We start from the raw sequence: 15,654 nt of genomic DNA, 5'->3' as shown, positions 1-15,654 counted from the left end.
TTTCCCCTCACCTCTGTGCGCGCCTGCAGCCGCTTGTTCATCTCGTAGATCCGGTACTCGGGCTGGACCATGTAGGGCGAGTGTCTCCGGTAGAAGGGTCCGAACGGGGACGAGTAGAAGGGGTCGTGGGTTGGATTGGACATGGTGTTTCCTGGTGAGGCGCACGGCGCGATCTCAACATCCAGCGGAGGCGAGTGCGGCAGCGCACATGGGAGTGCGATGCTCCTACTGAAGACCCCAGTGAGTGGGAAGCGGCCGCTGCCGAGGCTGAGCTGCACTCTGTGAGTTGGCCTGCCGAGTTCCAGGCTATAGCCAGAGGAGGAGGAGGAGGAAACGAGGGGAGGAGGAGGAGGAGGAGGAGAGTGGGAGGAAGGGAAGGATGTTAGTGGTAGTGCTGGTGGAGGAGGAGGTGGTGGTTGTGGAGGGGCACAATTGCAGGGGGAGGAGTGGGGAGTCGTTTCCTGCTCCCTTAAGACCTGCACTCAGTTTTGCATTCTTGCAAAGTTCAAGTCAGATCGTGTCGTGCACGTACGTGTGCACAAGTTGCACGTTGGTTTGTGTTTGTGTATTTATATGTGTATTTTTATGTGTATATATATAAACATATATGTATACAGAAATACACATGTGTATTTATACACAAACATTTATATAAATACTTGAAGATTTATGCATATTTACTGCAGCAAAGTTGCTACTTTTTTTCTTAATTATCAAATTTAAAGTGCCCTAAAATGAATCATTCACATGAATCCAACATGTTGTGACAACAGATTAATAGAGGCAGATGATGTTACCTTTCAGTCAGAGCAGAAAACATTCTGCACATAGCGTCCCCACTCCATCTCTCCATTAGTTTGGGAGTCCTTGGACCAAAGAAGAACGTAGACCACTGATGTACTGTAGGGTTAGAAAATAAAAGTCTTTCTAAATACCTTTTTAATGGCTTATATGCAGTACACATAAACAGGGATTTAAAACACATAAACATACTAGCCAACTGGATGCTAGTCTGCAATTAACCTAATTATTTGGAGATGTTACAGCTGGACTTTGTGCAGTTTCATTTTTCATATATATACAGTATATATATATATATATATAGCACTCGGTCTATAGCACTCATACCACAGTTGGTGCTAAACCAATACTGTTTTGAAACATTCACTCAGCAGATTCAAGCTAAAATACATACTTATAACATAACAAATACGGTCATTTTATCGTTCGTTTCTGTAGGTAAACCAAGCCTGTAAGAAGGGGTGAAGAAGAAATAGGGAACAGGAAAGGAAAAAGGGAAGAGATTCATAAACAGAAGGAAAGAAAGAGTGAGGAAGAGAGAGAGTAAAATATTGGGGGAGTGAAATATTCTGACCGCTACACATTAATACACGGAGCAGAGCTGCAGCAGAGCCGTCTCAGAGCTGCTCTTGTGCAACGCTGTATGTGGTGATGTGCACGAAACAGCAGCTCGTGGAAGCAGCACTGCCACTGATATTTGTGCTGTGACCTGGTTGGGTAGAAACTGAAAGTAACTGAATCTGTGCCACTCTGGTACCAAGTTTCATGGTTAACTGTCCATAGATGCAGATCATAGGTCTGTGGTACAAAGAGGCCAGCTCTGGGTTCATTTAAATAAGGAAAAAAGTGGTAAAAACGACAGTTGTTTTTTTCTAGTACAAGACGATGAAGTATGAAATACACCACTATGTACTGGATCTTGTATTTTCTGAAAGACCTGACCTACATTTAAACAATAATATTCTGTGAAATTACAGAAGAGTTATCATAGACCTCCATCTACAGAGGTGTCCACACTCTTTTGGCTTGGCTACTGTTTACAAGGCCAGGCTAAAATGTCTATTTACATTTAAAACATTAAATATATATATTGAGTCATATAACCTAAAAATAGTTTATACATAATATGCAATATATTTTGGGGTACTGATCAAATGCATGTAGCGCTATGGTAGAATATGTTATAAATATAACAATCTATAGTCAGTACTATACAGTATAGAATTATATTTATATTTCTTTTTTTTTCCTTTTTTTCATTTTCATGATCTACTGGCAGATCCTGTTTGACTATATCATGCAATTTTTACTACTAGCTGACTTTAATTTATACAACATATAATGTTTATCATATCACCTTTGGTTATTTATCATATTGCCAGGAGGAAATTAGTAAACCTACAGACACAGGTTACAATTTCAAACTCTAAATCCTTTTTTTATCAGGAGCATGTGTTTGTGGCGACCTCAGGTCTTCAGGTCAGATGCGAGCCTTGCATCAGACCAGCCTCACTGAGCGCAAGAGAGTAAGTCAGTCTACAAATGACAACAGTCAACTGTAGGCTGTTCAATGTTGGTGAGGACAAAGGCTTCAGTGAAGTTTAGAACATAATCCTGGACGTGTTCTACTCTGAGATAGCTCTAAGATGCTGTTACTAAGATCCACCAACTCTATGAAGAAAACAGAGATTTTTCCTCATCAATTCTTCCATTATTCAGATTAGTCAAACATAAACAGACTAAGACTGTCCATGGCAGCCATACATATACAACAAGGCTTCTTTGTCATATTTTGTAATATTATTTTATCATGACTAGTCGTGATAAATAACATTAATCAAGATTAATCGCAGTTAATCCACAGCTTCCATGTGATTAATCATCATTAATCAAGATTAATCACAGTTAATCCACAGCTTCCATGTGATTAATCAGACTGAAAATGTTAATAGTTTGACAGCCATTGTTTCCAACAAATGAAATGACACAATTTTAACAAATCCCACTGTACTGCGTTAGTACGTTGTTGAATGTTTGACCCCTTTACTGGAGTGCAGTGAAGAACACGCTACCTACACCCATTAAAATGTCCTCCACGTTCTCCTCTGTGACAGATTAGGGGCTGCGCTGTTAAAGTAGCCACAAGAATCTGAAAAATAATAAATAGCCACTCAGACCAAGCATAACGTTGCAAAAGAAATCTCACATTAACTGCCCACACTGGGAATTAATGAACAGCATTTATGAAGCCTGACTTTTTAATCCAAAATGGCTGAATGGAGACAGGCAGGCTGAATGGTGTGAGATAAAAGTTGTAATCCAGACGCCTCAGGCATCTGGTTGGGTAATTAAAAAAAAGTTTGAAAAATCTATTAATAAACCTTTTAATTAAAAACTACATTTTTAATATCAGAAGACCTTTTCAATTGACATTTCTAACAGGATTGGGTTCTGGCCTAAAGCGCTTTCCATTGGAGTGTGGCTCCAACACAATACAACACATCGTAGAGAGAGCAGCTCGTCCTGGAGATTTTACTGCAATTGTGGTTGTATTGTACTGACGTCGGTAAACAGAATATTACAAAGGAGAACAAGTTCTGCCTGGAATATTATTTTTACTATCCATGTTGGCTCAAGGTAATCTACTGTATTATTCTTAGTCTAGAAATGATTCTATTTCAAACCTAATAATACAGCTAATGTTAAGAGCATTTCTATTACCCTTCTACTGGTCTTAATACTCACCTGTCTGAAGATATTAATAGATAGAGTAGTCCCTCCCAAGCTTCTTGATGCTACACATCTGGAATTAAGGGACTACAGTAGTTGGTATCAAAGCTGGGGACTGGGGTTTGGCCACTGTACTATCTAGTCTAACTGATATTGATAAAATGCAATTGTTTTGATAGACAAAACTACTTAAATGAGTTTGTACTTCAAATGTCACTGTATATTTTACATATTACAATATATACTGCATTGTCAAAGACAAATTGTTCGTTTATTTATTTATTTATTTTTTAAATAACAAGGTTTCTCTTCATAATCTTTCTCTGTAGAATTCTGTTGTCTATCCTTCACACCAGACCAAACCTCCTTCTTTTCCTTATCTAAAAACTCAAATTCAATAAATGTCCTTCCAGTATTGTGAAAGATTATAGAAAAAAACTAAATCAGAACTTGAGAGAAATTTGCAGTGGCTTTGTTACGAAATCTTTCATGATTGATGATCGAAAATGTAACAGAAACACCAACACTTGACGATGAAATGATAAAACTTGTTAAAGCTGTTCAGAGTCCGACGAGAAGCATTTATTGACGTTGTATACAATGAAAATGTGTCCCTTGCTTTTAACCAATCAATTCAATGGAAGGAATTTGTCCATTTGTCAACAGACCACAGCCAAGGAGAGACTCAAACCTTGGTTCTCTGACAACAAGCTCGATGCTAACAAAACAGTAAAGTTTCTCCAGTTCATTTGGTTTTTGACATTTCTAACATAAACATCCACTTCACACGGTTTTATATTCAAAAGCGGCGATCTTGGTCTTTTCCTCGGCCCTGGTAACAGTTACCTGACAAAGTTTTGCCAAGTTTACTTTTTCTACCGTATATGATCAGTGGGTGAGCTTCTGTGCTGCTAATTAATAGCTACTTCAACCAAAGTCTGGCGTTGCTTGTGGAGCGCCTCCTTCAACACACTACAGTCCATGAAATGACATCAGTACTTTTGCTTTATGTTCCATTCTGGTCCTACATTCTTTCTCTTTTCGCTCAGGGACAAAGGAATTGATTTGAATAGTAAACCACGTGTACCTTGAGAGTTTCAGGTGTCGAGTTCTGTGTATCACAACTTGTTTCCCGCCTCGACCATTTGTTTAATGCATCAAGGATGAAGGAGAGGGTGAACAAGAAGGAGAAGAAGTAGAAGAAGAGGTGCTTTTAGTTGTGAAACACCAAGGTAAGAGAGACAAAACACTTGTGGATGAGAATGGAAATGGGTCAGGACACATATAGACGCTCTGCTTCTGCTGGCTTCACTCTCGGTGTTACTATGGTAACGTACCCCATCTCCCTACCTACCTACCTACCTACCTGCCTGCCTGCCTTTAGCGCTCAAACTGCACACCCTCCCAACCGCCATGCTACAGGTTTTGCACCTGAACGCATCCTGTTTACAGCCAAGTGAAAACATATAAAGTTGTTGCAGTGTTTGATGTGTCTGCTGCCGCTGCTGTAAACCAACACAGTCATTTGCCTTTGCTTCTTTCTTTTTTTCTTTCTCTCTCATTCTGAGTTGAACATGTGTAGACATGACGATAGTTTGTGATATTTCAGAGCTGCTAGGAAGAGTTTGAGTATTATTTACAAAATAAATGAAAGAAGAATACACAAGTGATTGGCAGGCAGATGATGAAAGTTGCTAAAAATAGAGCAGGATTTCACTGTGAAATACAGACTGTAAGAAGCCACTGTATTCTGCTTAGTGAAACCACAGGACCATGTTGGTGTCTTAGGTCATATATGACTAAAACCGGACATTTGCTTTTATTCCCATTTCACAGGAAAAACACACAATCATTTAAAAGCACATTCATTCAGTGAGAAGGAAATGATTAAAGTCACAGATTTTGTTTCGTTTTATGCAAATACAAAACTATAAACTGACCCCAGCTCCCACCAGGCCGTCATCTATCCATCATCTGTTTTACCATGACTTTAACATAGGTTTAATCAGAAATGAAAACTGTGTTCTACACTATAGGTTCTAACCTTACCAATATTTGCTTCTTTTGTTGGGGGTTACATTGTGGTAAAGGCTGCAGAGTTTAGTTGAACTGGATTAAATATTGACGTGGACAGACTCTATTGATATTTCTACAACTAAAGGTTTGAACCACTCCAGAAACATTTGTACCCAATTAGTTTATTTTCTTATTCACAAATTTAAAATTAATTAAATATATAATTTAATTAAATATAATAAAATTCATGTAATGGAAACGTTTTAGGTGATTAGTTGATCGAGACTAGTTGAGAGTATTACAAAGCAAAACAAGGGATATTTTTTGACTTCATTGAAATGGGAGATCCTCTGTTCTAGCACAGCTCCATCCTACAGAGACATGTTTCTGTACTGAAGCAGCTCTGGCCGTTAAGGTCTGCTGCAAAAGGGTTTCTCAAAGCTGGCCGGGAAGAGATCCTACAGATGAGATGGTAAAGTCATCTGTTGTTCATGCCTGAAACCTCTGCAGTAAGGACAGGAGTAAGTTCAAAGATTTGATTCAGGCAGGACTAAACAGGGCTGGTGCAGGAAAGCATCCTTATGCCTTTTATTGTAATGACTCCTGACCTTTGTGATGTTGCTCAGACCCCACACACAGTAAAAGCTTGCAGTGAACACTGAAAAACGTGTCTCCTATTTTGAGAACACAACTGTTTTCCAAATAAGGATGAAATATAACCCGGATGCCAGAGCAGCAACTTCTACGGTAGAATCTCATTAGCATCGTAATAGCTTCCAGGCTCATTTGCATTTTGCCGTGAGTGATTTTTTTCTCTCTCCTTCTCTCTCTCTGCTGCTGCTGGGATGGAATAATAATAATAATAAAAAAGGAGAAGTAAAACTTTGAAGCAGCATACTTTATTTCATTATTCGAGTTAAACAAATTGTAATTGAAAAGCACTTTTCAATAATGCTATTTCCTCATGCTGGAGATAAATGAGTCTCACAGTCATGTCAGGCAATTATGGAATGACATACGGAAACTGAAAACCAATATTTGCGCACAGGAACAACAAATTAATGTAAACAGATTAATACAGAAAGTAGAGGCATTTAGTTCTACTTCAGAAATAGCCTGTGTTCGTGAAGAAGGGAGGATTTTCTATTCATATTTGCTCAAATACACTCAGCTCTGGAAGTGGAAAGAAACAAAGTGAAGCCATTGTGAGACGTGCAGGTCCAAAAACGGAAGAAAATGAAGGGGCGTACCTCCGAAGGTGGTGAAATTACATAGTTATTAGTTGAGAAAATGGTAAATTACATATTTAAGGTGATTAAAAATGTCTTTTGTGAAACACTCTGCTGCCACTAACAGCAGACTGCTTTTGCAGCTCGTTTAAAAAGAAAATAAAAAAATCCACACTTTTCTTTCCCTCTACTCAGTTTTTTGCAGGAGAGCAGCCCAGCGTGCAAAGAGTTAATATTTTCAACCAGTTCTGCCTTTAACACACACACACACATACACACACAACAGAAGAGTGCGCACACACACACACAACTTGACTGTGCACACACATACACAATAGAAGTGTACACTCACACACAACTGAGGGTGCGCACACATACACAAAAGATGTGTGCACTCACACACACACTCGTACTGCTGAGTGTGCACACACATACACAACAGAAGTGTTCAGACACACACACACAGCTGTGTGTGCACACACATACACAACAGAAGGGCGCACACACAGACACGCAAAAACGCACGCTCACATCCCCACAACCCATCACCCCTGATCACACTCAGACATGAACACACACACACACACACACACAAAACCATAATTCCCAACACCCTCCCTCCCCTCCCCTCCTCACCCACCGCCTCCTCCTGCCTCCCTGGGCTCACCTCCCCCTCCTCTTGCTCCTATCCTCCTCCTCCTTCATTCTCCTTCTCTGCCCCCCCACCCACCCCACCCACCATCCTTTCTGCTTCTCCTACCCCTCCACCTCACCCTCCACCACCGTCGCTTGGCTCCCTCCTCCTCCTCTTCCCCCTTTCCTCCACATCCTCCTCCTCCTCCTCCCCTCCCCAGGTCAGTTAATAAGCGAGCCTGAGCCTGTGCCTCAGCTTGGCTGTCTGGAGGACATGCAGAGCAGTGTCTCCTGGGAATTGGCTCATGCAGAATTCTGCTCCGCCGAGAGAATGGAATTTTACCCTCACTAGAGCTCCGAGCCGCACGGCACAGCAGGAAACCTGACAGAGAGACACACACGTGCTACACACAAACAACCCAACACACATATACATGTGGTCCTGGGAATGTGTTTCCTGAGACCCCCTCCCTCCCCCGTTAAAAAAAGAAAAGTGACCACTTTACCTACATACAGGGAAACACTTATTTCCTGAATCATCAGGAAACCATCATTAAGGTAATGGTGACAGAGTCTATGGGGAGACACGGTATAGTGATGACACCACCAGATTCTCCATTTCACTCAGGCCCGCCAACGTAAACACACACACTCTCACACTCTCTCACTCTCACAGTTATGAACAAAGGGACATCAGCACATGCGGCTCCACTAATGAGGCTGCCCTGTAGTTTGGAAAACAGTGGCTTTTCCACACTTGTGTCTCAACTTGAAGTACAGGAGGAGACAGAGGAGGAGAGTCGGCCCCTTCTCGGCTCCCTGCTTCACTCCTCTTTAAACCCACAGCTCCATCTATTGGTTTCTCTGGTAAAGGTCTGGAGAAGATGCAGAGCAGGAACTACAGCACAGGGAAAGTAGGTTCACGTAAACACTGAGCAGCTCAGACAGAGAAGAATAGTTGCTGTAAGTTTGTTTACAGCTTTGGAAAACACAGAAATGACTGTTTTCACACTGTCTCTTTTACTTGGCTATTTGTTCTATATCCATTTGGTGCCATTTTGATTCAGCATCCTGTGTTCGAAAAGGTCTGATGACTCATATCACCAAGTGATGCTGAGCATTTTTCATCGCTGCAGCAGTGTAGTTAAGGTTTCAAAAACAGAGGCAGACTAAGAGAGTAAAACTGACCGTGTTCACAGGAGTATCAGGTAACAAAACCTGAAACTTTTAATACAAAACGACAGTAATAATCAATTCAAATGAAGATTTACTGGAGCTATCGTGTTCACCTTAACTTTAGCATCTCGGAGATGGCACAAAGCAGCTCTGGTTTAATTTTTATTCCTGCATTGATGCATTTTTTTGTTGAAAAGAGACTTAAATGAACTCCTGATCATGTCTGAAATTATCTGCAGCTTCTCTCGTATAGATTGTAGTAGTGTGATTTTAGCAAACATTAATCATTAACAGAATTCCTCCTGAGATTTTTGTACAGAGCAGAGGATTCAACACACTAGAATTATTTATAAAGCTTCAGCTTTTAACTCTTTCTTAATATTACAAAACTAAAACTAAAATAAGTATTAGTCGCTTTAAGAATTTACCAATTTGTTATATATCAATATCTATCTTTCTAATCTATTGCCAAAGGCCAAAATCCCCACAGCAGTGGTTTTCAGGGTTGGGCTGGTGATAGAAACGTCGGCTGTTCGAATCACATGATTTGCAAGACTGTGGTGTTGATGTAAAAAAAGAGACCCCAAAATTCTCTCTTCACTGCAGACACAGGTTTAAACGCAGTCTCGTGTTCCTGTGTTTCTCTAATGTCTCAAGTGCAGAGGACATATGAAATTCATTGTGTGTAGAAAAATATATATAAATATATAATATAAAACTATTTCTGAGTCTTTGTTGAGAATATAAAACTATTTCTGAGTCTTTGTTACTTTCTCTTACTTGCTTTAGACTTGGGAAAGATTGTTGGTTCTTACAAAGCATTGGAAGGTTCTACAAACTGATTACATTTCACCATGTGTCAAGAAGTGGAGAGAAAAGTTACACGAAGAATCTTTTAAAGTTTACCAAGGTACAGACCAAAGCTGTTGGTGGTGGAAATTGAAAAACTCAAAAAAAGATTGGTTACGGTTGTGTTTTAGGAACCTAAAGCAACTGGCCTGACACTGGAGAATGATAGTGGTCAGTTTGGAATTTCCGTGAGATGGTTATTTAAGTCGTGTTTGAATATAGTGTGAGGGTTAAAGGCCTAGAACAGACAAAGAAAGAGTTGTTTTTCTGCTAAATAAAAACAAACTAACGTCTAACCGGAACCATTTTAACTAGCCTGGATGCAGATCTTATTACAAAGACAATTCTAGAACATTTTGGCCACACAATTGTTACATATATAAACATGGAGAAGCATGAAATCCAAAGAACATCTCCCTCGCTGTGAAAGTGAGGATAATAAATAATACTGTCCTGATGCTTCAGCACACCCAAAACTGGACAGAGAGAAAAATATTAAAATCACAACAAAACCTTGAAGTCAGCAGCAAAACTTCAATTCTCAACTGGACTCAACTCAATAGCATGTGAACTTGGGCACTGGTGAGAACTACTGTATCCCCAGGATGATAGTCAGGGGGCTGGAATGAACTGGAGACCAGGGTCCTCTGCCTAAAGAATATTAAATCTGGACAAGCTGAAGGGATACCAAAGAAAACACCAAAGACAAATGTTCTCGATGCCCCCAGGAGCATTGTTTATCACTAGCTACAACCGCCTGTTGTCCTGCAAAAAATGGTAGAAATAAAAGCTTTTTTGAAGAATCTAAGAAGTTCGACCGAAAAATATTTACAAGATTGTACATTAAAATCCATACATAGCAAAACCATTCTACAGTATGTTGACAGAATAAAAACGTTGACCTTTGGTTCACACAATCAACTCCCCCATAAAACTTTGTTTTATAAACATAGGTTTAACGCCTGATTTATCTGACTATTTGATGTAAATCATTCTGTAAAATAAATATATAAGAAGTGCTGGTATTGGTCCTGAAGATTCTTTTTTCCTTGCTCTTTTATAAGATGGATGTAAAATCCAATCCCATTTCTCTACAATCATGACAAACACAAGCACAGACTGTGTCTGGAGAGGATAAACCCAGAGAGGGAGATTCCTCCACCGTCATGTACAGATTACCTCCAGTGTTCCAGTGAGATTAGCAGATTGTAAACCTCAGGGATTGGCTTTGCTCACAGCAAGTAGAGACCTCATCCTATTTTCCCCGGTTCTGCTAAAGTGCGAGAGAGCTCGGCTTGGGAGGCATCTTTGAATAATAAGCAATTAAAATATGTACGTTCACTGTGGTTTCAAAGCTAATGACACACACGGCAACAAGTCAGTGTAATCCACGGGGTTCTTTTCACAAGAGAGGTGTAATGTGGACACTCCCTAATTGTAAACAGGACTTTTTTTTTCTCTAAATCTTATCTTTCAACCCTGAATAGAAAGAAACACACACTTTAACACAAACCCAAAACCTTTAACCAGGGTCTGTGTATGAGAAGCCAAGGCTGCGTTAACACCTTGAAAACATTTCAAATCCCAATGGTGACACTTTCTGTACAAAGTATTTCTACACCACCTCCTAATTGTAAATATATCCCAACTGCAGTATGTGTCAGTTACACAGTCATGTAGACAGAGGTTATCATTATAATTATTTCTTCTCTCTCTCTCTCTCTCTTTCTCTCTCTGCACTTCCAGCAGCAATAGACAGCTCTGGTAGCTGTTTGTAGAGCAGCAGCAGCAGCAGCAGCAGCAGCAATAACAGCAGCAGCAGCAGCTCCTCTCTTTGGGATTCAGCCCTTTTCAAAAGTCCTCGTCAGATTTTGTAGCACAGTCGCTCTCCGACTGCCTGCCTGCCTGCCTGCCTGCCTCCCCCACATCTCTCTGCGCCACCTTCACCTCAACCATATTTCCCCATCTTTTCAACTGCCGCCTCAACCCCGTCTCCTCCCCTCCCCTCTCCTCCCTTCCCCTCTCCTTCACTCCGCTGCAGATGTTTTGGATGTATAAAGCAGCGCCAAATGCAAAGTGCCGACAAAAATGCCCCTCGGCCGCTGAGCGAGACATCAGCCTGAGCTGTGGCCAATATTTCTGAGACAGAGTGAGGTCATGTGGAGGTTAGACCCGATGGCTGCCAATGGCAAATAACAGGATCCTAATTATCTGTCATGCCAGCCTAAGTGAGCTAAATTTAAGAGAATCTTTATGCCAGTCATGTCCAAACTCTGGCCCAGGGACCGACTGTGGCATATAAACAGGATTTGTTTGTTCCTAAATTCATTTTCAGGCTCATACGTTTAAGCTATTTTGAAGTTGAGGTCATTGTCTTGGGCAAACATTCTTAGGTCTCTTAAGGCTGAAGTTGTCTTATACTGTTTTGGTAACTTTAACTATTTTTGCTAAAAGTAAAAAATGTAGATATTGTGTACTTTCGGGGTTGATTTCAAGAAAACATTTTTTCAGTTCATTTTAGATCTTAATAAGATGTAGGTTAATGCTAGCATTTAGCAACTCACTCACTTTTAGCTTTTTTTCCTGTACATGCTGTGTTGTAAATTATTGAAGTTTTTTAAATATTTGGTTAACTTTTAGTTTTCTTTCAACAGCTTTGGTGTTTTAGGCACTAACCAATATATTAACCGTGGGCTTGAATGTGATATATTTTTGCTAATTTATGGTTTCTCCAGAATAAATGTGTTTAGAAACTGTTGTTTTGATATTATCTACTTAAGTAGATGAGTAAGTAGAAGTGGGATTTATTTAATTAGCATAAGCATTTTGCTAGTATGTTCTGTTATACATTATGTTTCAGTTACTGCCTGACTAATATTTTTGTAATAGTTTCTCTTCTATTTGTTAACAAACCAGCTTTTATCTTAGATAAGACTTGAATAACCACTACTCAAACTTTTAGCTGTTTAACAATAGAAGAACATCACTTGTTTTTTTTATTTTAGTTGAAATCAAAGGATTGCTGGGTATTTTTTGGTATTCTGGTAATAAATTTAAATTGGTTTGTAGATTTTTTTTAAACATTTTTAAACATTTGTGAATCTGGAATATTCCCAGCATAAATTCTCTCTTGTCCAGGTCGAGGGCCACAGATGCTACTAACTAAACAACATTTGGGAATCAAAATACTGTTATCATCTGCACAACAATCCACATTTGCCCAAAATCCATTTGCCATCTGTTGTCATTTTTTTCTAACCATGAAAAGCATTAGCTCAACAGTTTGAGCCAAATTAAGCCAAAAGAATGTTGGTGCTTCATTTTCCCTTTTTTTGCATTCATTCTTTTACAAATCTAGTTATTTGGAAGGTTATGTGTTCAACAGATAAAGGACGTACAGGTACGGAGCGCAGGATAGCAGGTGTTGACATGGGGAGGTGGGCAATTAGTGTCTGTGTTCTCGTCAGGGGCAAAAAAAAGGCTGCTTTATTACGATATTTTAGAAATTCTCACTTATCAAAAACATATTTTCTCAAAAATTTGATCTGATGAATTAAACTTGTAAACAACAATATTTTTTTATTTAGAAAAAAGGAATAATGAAAACCAACCACCTTACATTGGCCAGATAATGCTCACAGAGATCTTTCTAAACGCTGGATATAAAATACTTTTATTTTCAGCATCAGCATCAACTTCTCCACCTGTAACTGTGTGAACCAACAGCCTTCACAGTATTATCGCTTGTTGCAATACACACAGTAGCTGCTCATTCTTAAGGATCAATGAGCATGTGTACCATGCGAAATTAATCAATAAACATCTCGAATATCTCAATTTAGTCGATACTTTTTCTGCGCCACATCTTTAACTAACGGTTGCTCCCGTGGTGGAGGAAGCAGCTGATGGGAGAACAAACTTGATGTTGTGGAGAGATAGGAATAAAGAAATAAAGAGAGAAAGAAAAATTGCTGGCTGTGCTACTGCGCTACCATCCCCCCATCTCGTAGGCATGGCAGCAGCCTTGCACACAAGCTCCTGCGCACACACATACACACACAGTCATGGACACACAAATACACATGCATACAAAACACACACACACACAAACACCCATCTCTCTCTGCTACCTGATGTAAGGCAGAGAGAATATTTCAGTTGTTAAACATGGCAAAAGGCTCTTCTGCTCTTCACCAGAAAGGGAAAAAAAAAAAAAGTTTCCTAAAATAAATTAAATTTAAAAATGCGAGTTCAACCTGTTTAGGTTTTGTTTCCATGATCAATTTTAAGAAAGGATTTTTTTTTTATTTTATGTAAAAAGTAATGAGAAAAAGTTAACGGTCATAGTTTTGGCCTGAAATAGAAAGTGAAGTGATATTCACAGTCAGGTTGTGAGTCTGAACAAGTGTGTGTCGGCAGACAGCAGAGTCGGTCCTATCGTTCGGACGGTGCCTTTATTATACATAACAAAACACACAACACAAACCGTGGTGGTAGACACACTTTACCTGTTCAAGGTTATTTCATAGAATTTTTTCTCCAGGGAGAAGTTTATTTTTTTATTCCTTCCTCTTGCAGTGTACAATGAAAGGGTGAATACGATGCACAAGTAACGAGGTTCATGACAAATACATAGTCCAGGCATGGGCAAACTATGACCCGGTTACGGCCTGTTAGACTTTTATATCCGGCCCACCGAACTTCTCCAAACTATTATTAAGTTCTATCATCATTAGACCTCTGTCATTTTGTGTTTTTTCTGCAATGCCCTTTTTCCCCAATAGATGGCGCACTATGGGGTGAGGTGTATTAACCTCTCTCTCACTGTAGGGCAGGGGTGTCAAATTCATCTTCACCGGGGGCCACATCAGCAGCACAGTTCCCCTTGAAGGGCCAGTTGTAAATGGAAGACTGGCCGCAGTGGTAAAAGCTGAAAAACATTACTTTATTTTTACTAATTTACTTTATTCAAGGAAAAAGTCATATCACATATATCATACCAATTCTATAGGTTAAAAAACTCTGCTGCATGGGCTTTACTAAATGCTTTTTAAGCAAGTGTGGGCCACACAAAACGGCATGGCGGCCTTGAGTTTGACACATATGCTGTAGAGGTCCAATTAATGGTCTGGTGTCTGACATGCCAAAGAACTGTTGTTTTCAAAGAATACATTACCAGCAGTCACTTTACCATGAGGAGTAATACTGACAGTTGTACACAGGACTTTTACATGTCAATTATCTTAGTTCACATCAACACAGCATCTAACTCTTCATCTTGTTCTGACTACTATAAAAAACTCCAACTCCAACTTATAACTTACTATAGATTCTACTTCATATATGTTTCAAGTTCTAAATACAATGTTTAGACCAAATAAGATGGGTCTAGGTTCTTCACCTACACACATATGCACACAAACCAACTGTGGTTCTCTGCTTCGTCTTACCTCAGTGTCTGCCCTGTCATGTTGGGCCTGTGTCCCTGTATCATCTGAAATTCTCCACAGCATTTCTTCCCTGTTAAGCTCTGTGTAACTGCCAACATTCCCCACAAAACGATCAATAGTGATTCAAAATAACACCTCTGCACTGGATGCAGTTTCCCAGACCTGCTTATTATTGAAATTTTCACAGCAATGACACAGTTTTCTGAGCTACAGTCGCTCCAGCAACTGTACACAGGTGTAACATGGGAAGTGAAATGCTTGAACAGAAGCCCACACGCTCAAGGCAACTTCAATGCAAATCAATGCTTAGACTGGGGCGTCAGATCATTACTTCCTTCTCCAAAAAGAAAAAAACATTTTTCTCATTGCAAAGAATTTCCTCAATTGTGGAGCGATGTTTTCCTCCAAACGAAGTGTTCAAAGGCCGAGGCAGGGGCTAATCACAGTGAGTGGGTTGTTTTTTTTTTTGCCCCCAAACTTCTGCCTTAAATAAAACTGTAATTTGCCTGCTAACAGCTAGGTTTATGCCTGTGTGAAACATGTGGCATTCTGGGACACTGCCAGAGCAACATTTTAGTTTTTTTATATGTGTATATGTATTTATATACAGTATGTTACATACATAGTACATGCCAATATGCCAATATCTCAAATTTTATTAACAATTATATTATGCCCTTAATAAAATTGACAAACACTGCATATTTCTATGCTACTTTATTATAATTTACCTCTAACATCAGGTGGTATTTAACATTAATGACTGCATC

The 15,654-nt window shown here is 39.5% G+C and overlaps 1 protein-coding gene across 6 annotated transcripts in view; it reads right to left on the bottom strand.

Moving 5' to 3' along the window:
• ldb2a (LIM domain binding 2a) overlaps positions 1–525 on the bottom strand; it is an 84,796-nt gene extending 84,271 nt beyond the window's left edge. For 3 of the 6 annotated variants that reach the window (XM_008326622.3, XM_008326624.3, XM_017039531.2), the window contains exon 1: positions 12–351. In XM_008326622.3, the coding sequence (XP_008324844.1) occupies positions 12–143 (132 nt within the window). In that variant the 5' untranslated portion in view covers positions 144–351. Of the gene's footprint in view, positions 1–11 lie in introns of all 6 variants that reach the window. The other 3 variants (XM_017039530.2, XM_017039532.2, XM_008326625.3) reach the window with 3 other exon arrangements.
• Positions 526–15,654: the final 15,129 nt, after the last annotated feature.

The sequence above is a fragment of the Cynoglossus semilaevis genome, chromosome 15, assembly GCF_000523025.1.
Source record: "Cynoglossus semilaevis isolate Cse_v1.0 chromosome 15, Cse_v1.0, whole genome shotgun sequence".
NCBI lineage: Eukaryota > Metazoa > Chordata > Actinopteri > Pleuronectiformes > Cynoglossidae > Cynoglossus > Cynoglossus semilaevis.
Note: the sequence above shows the minus strand (reverse complement) of the source record. Positions and strands in the feature narration are given on the sequence as shown.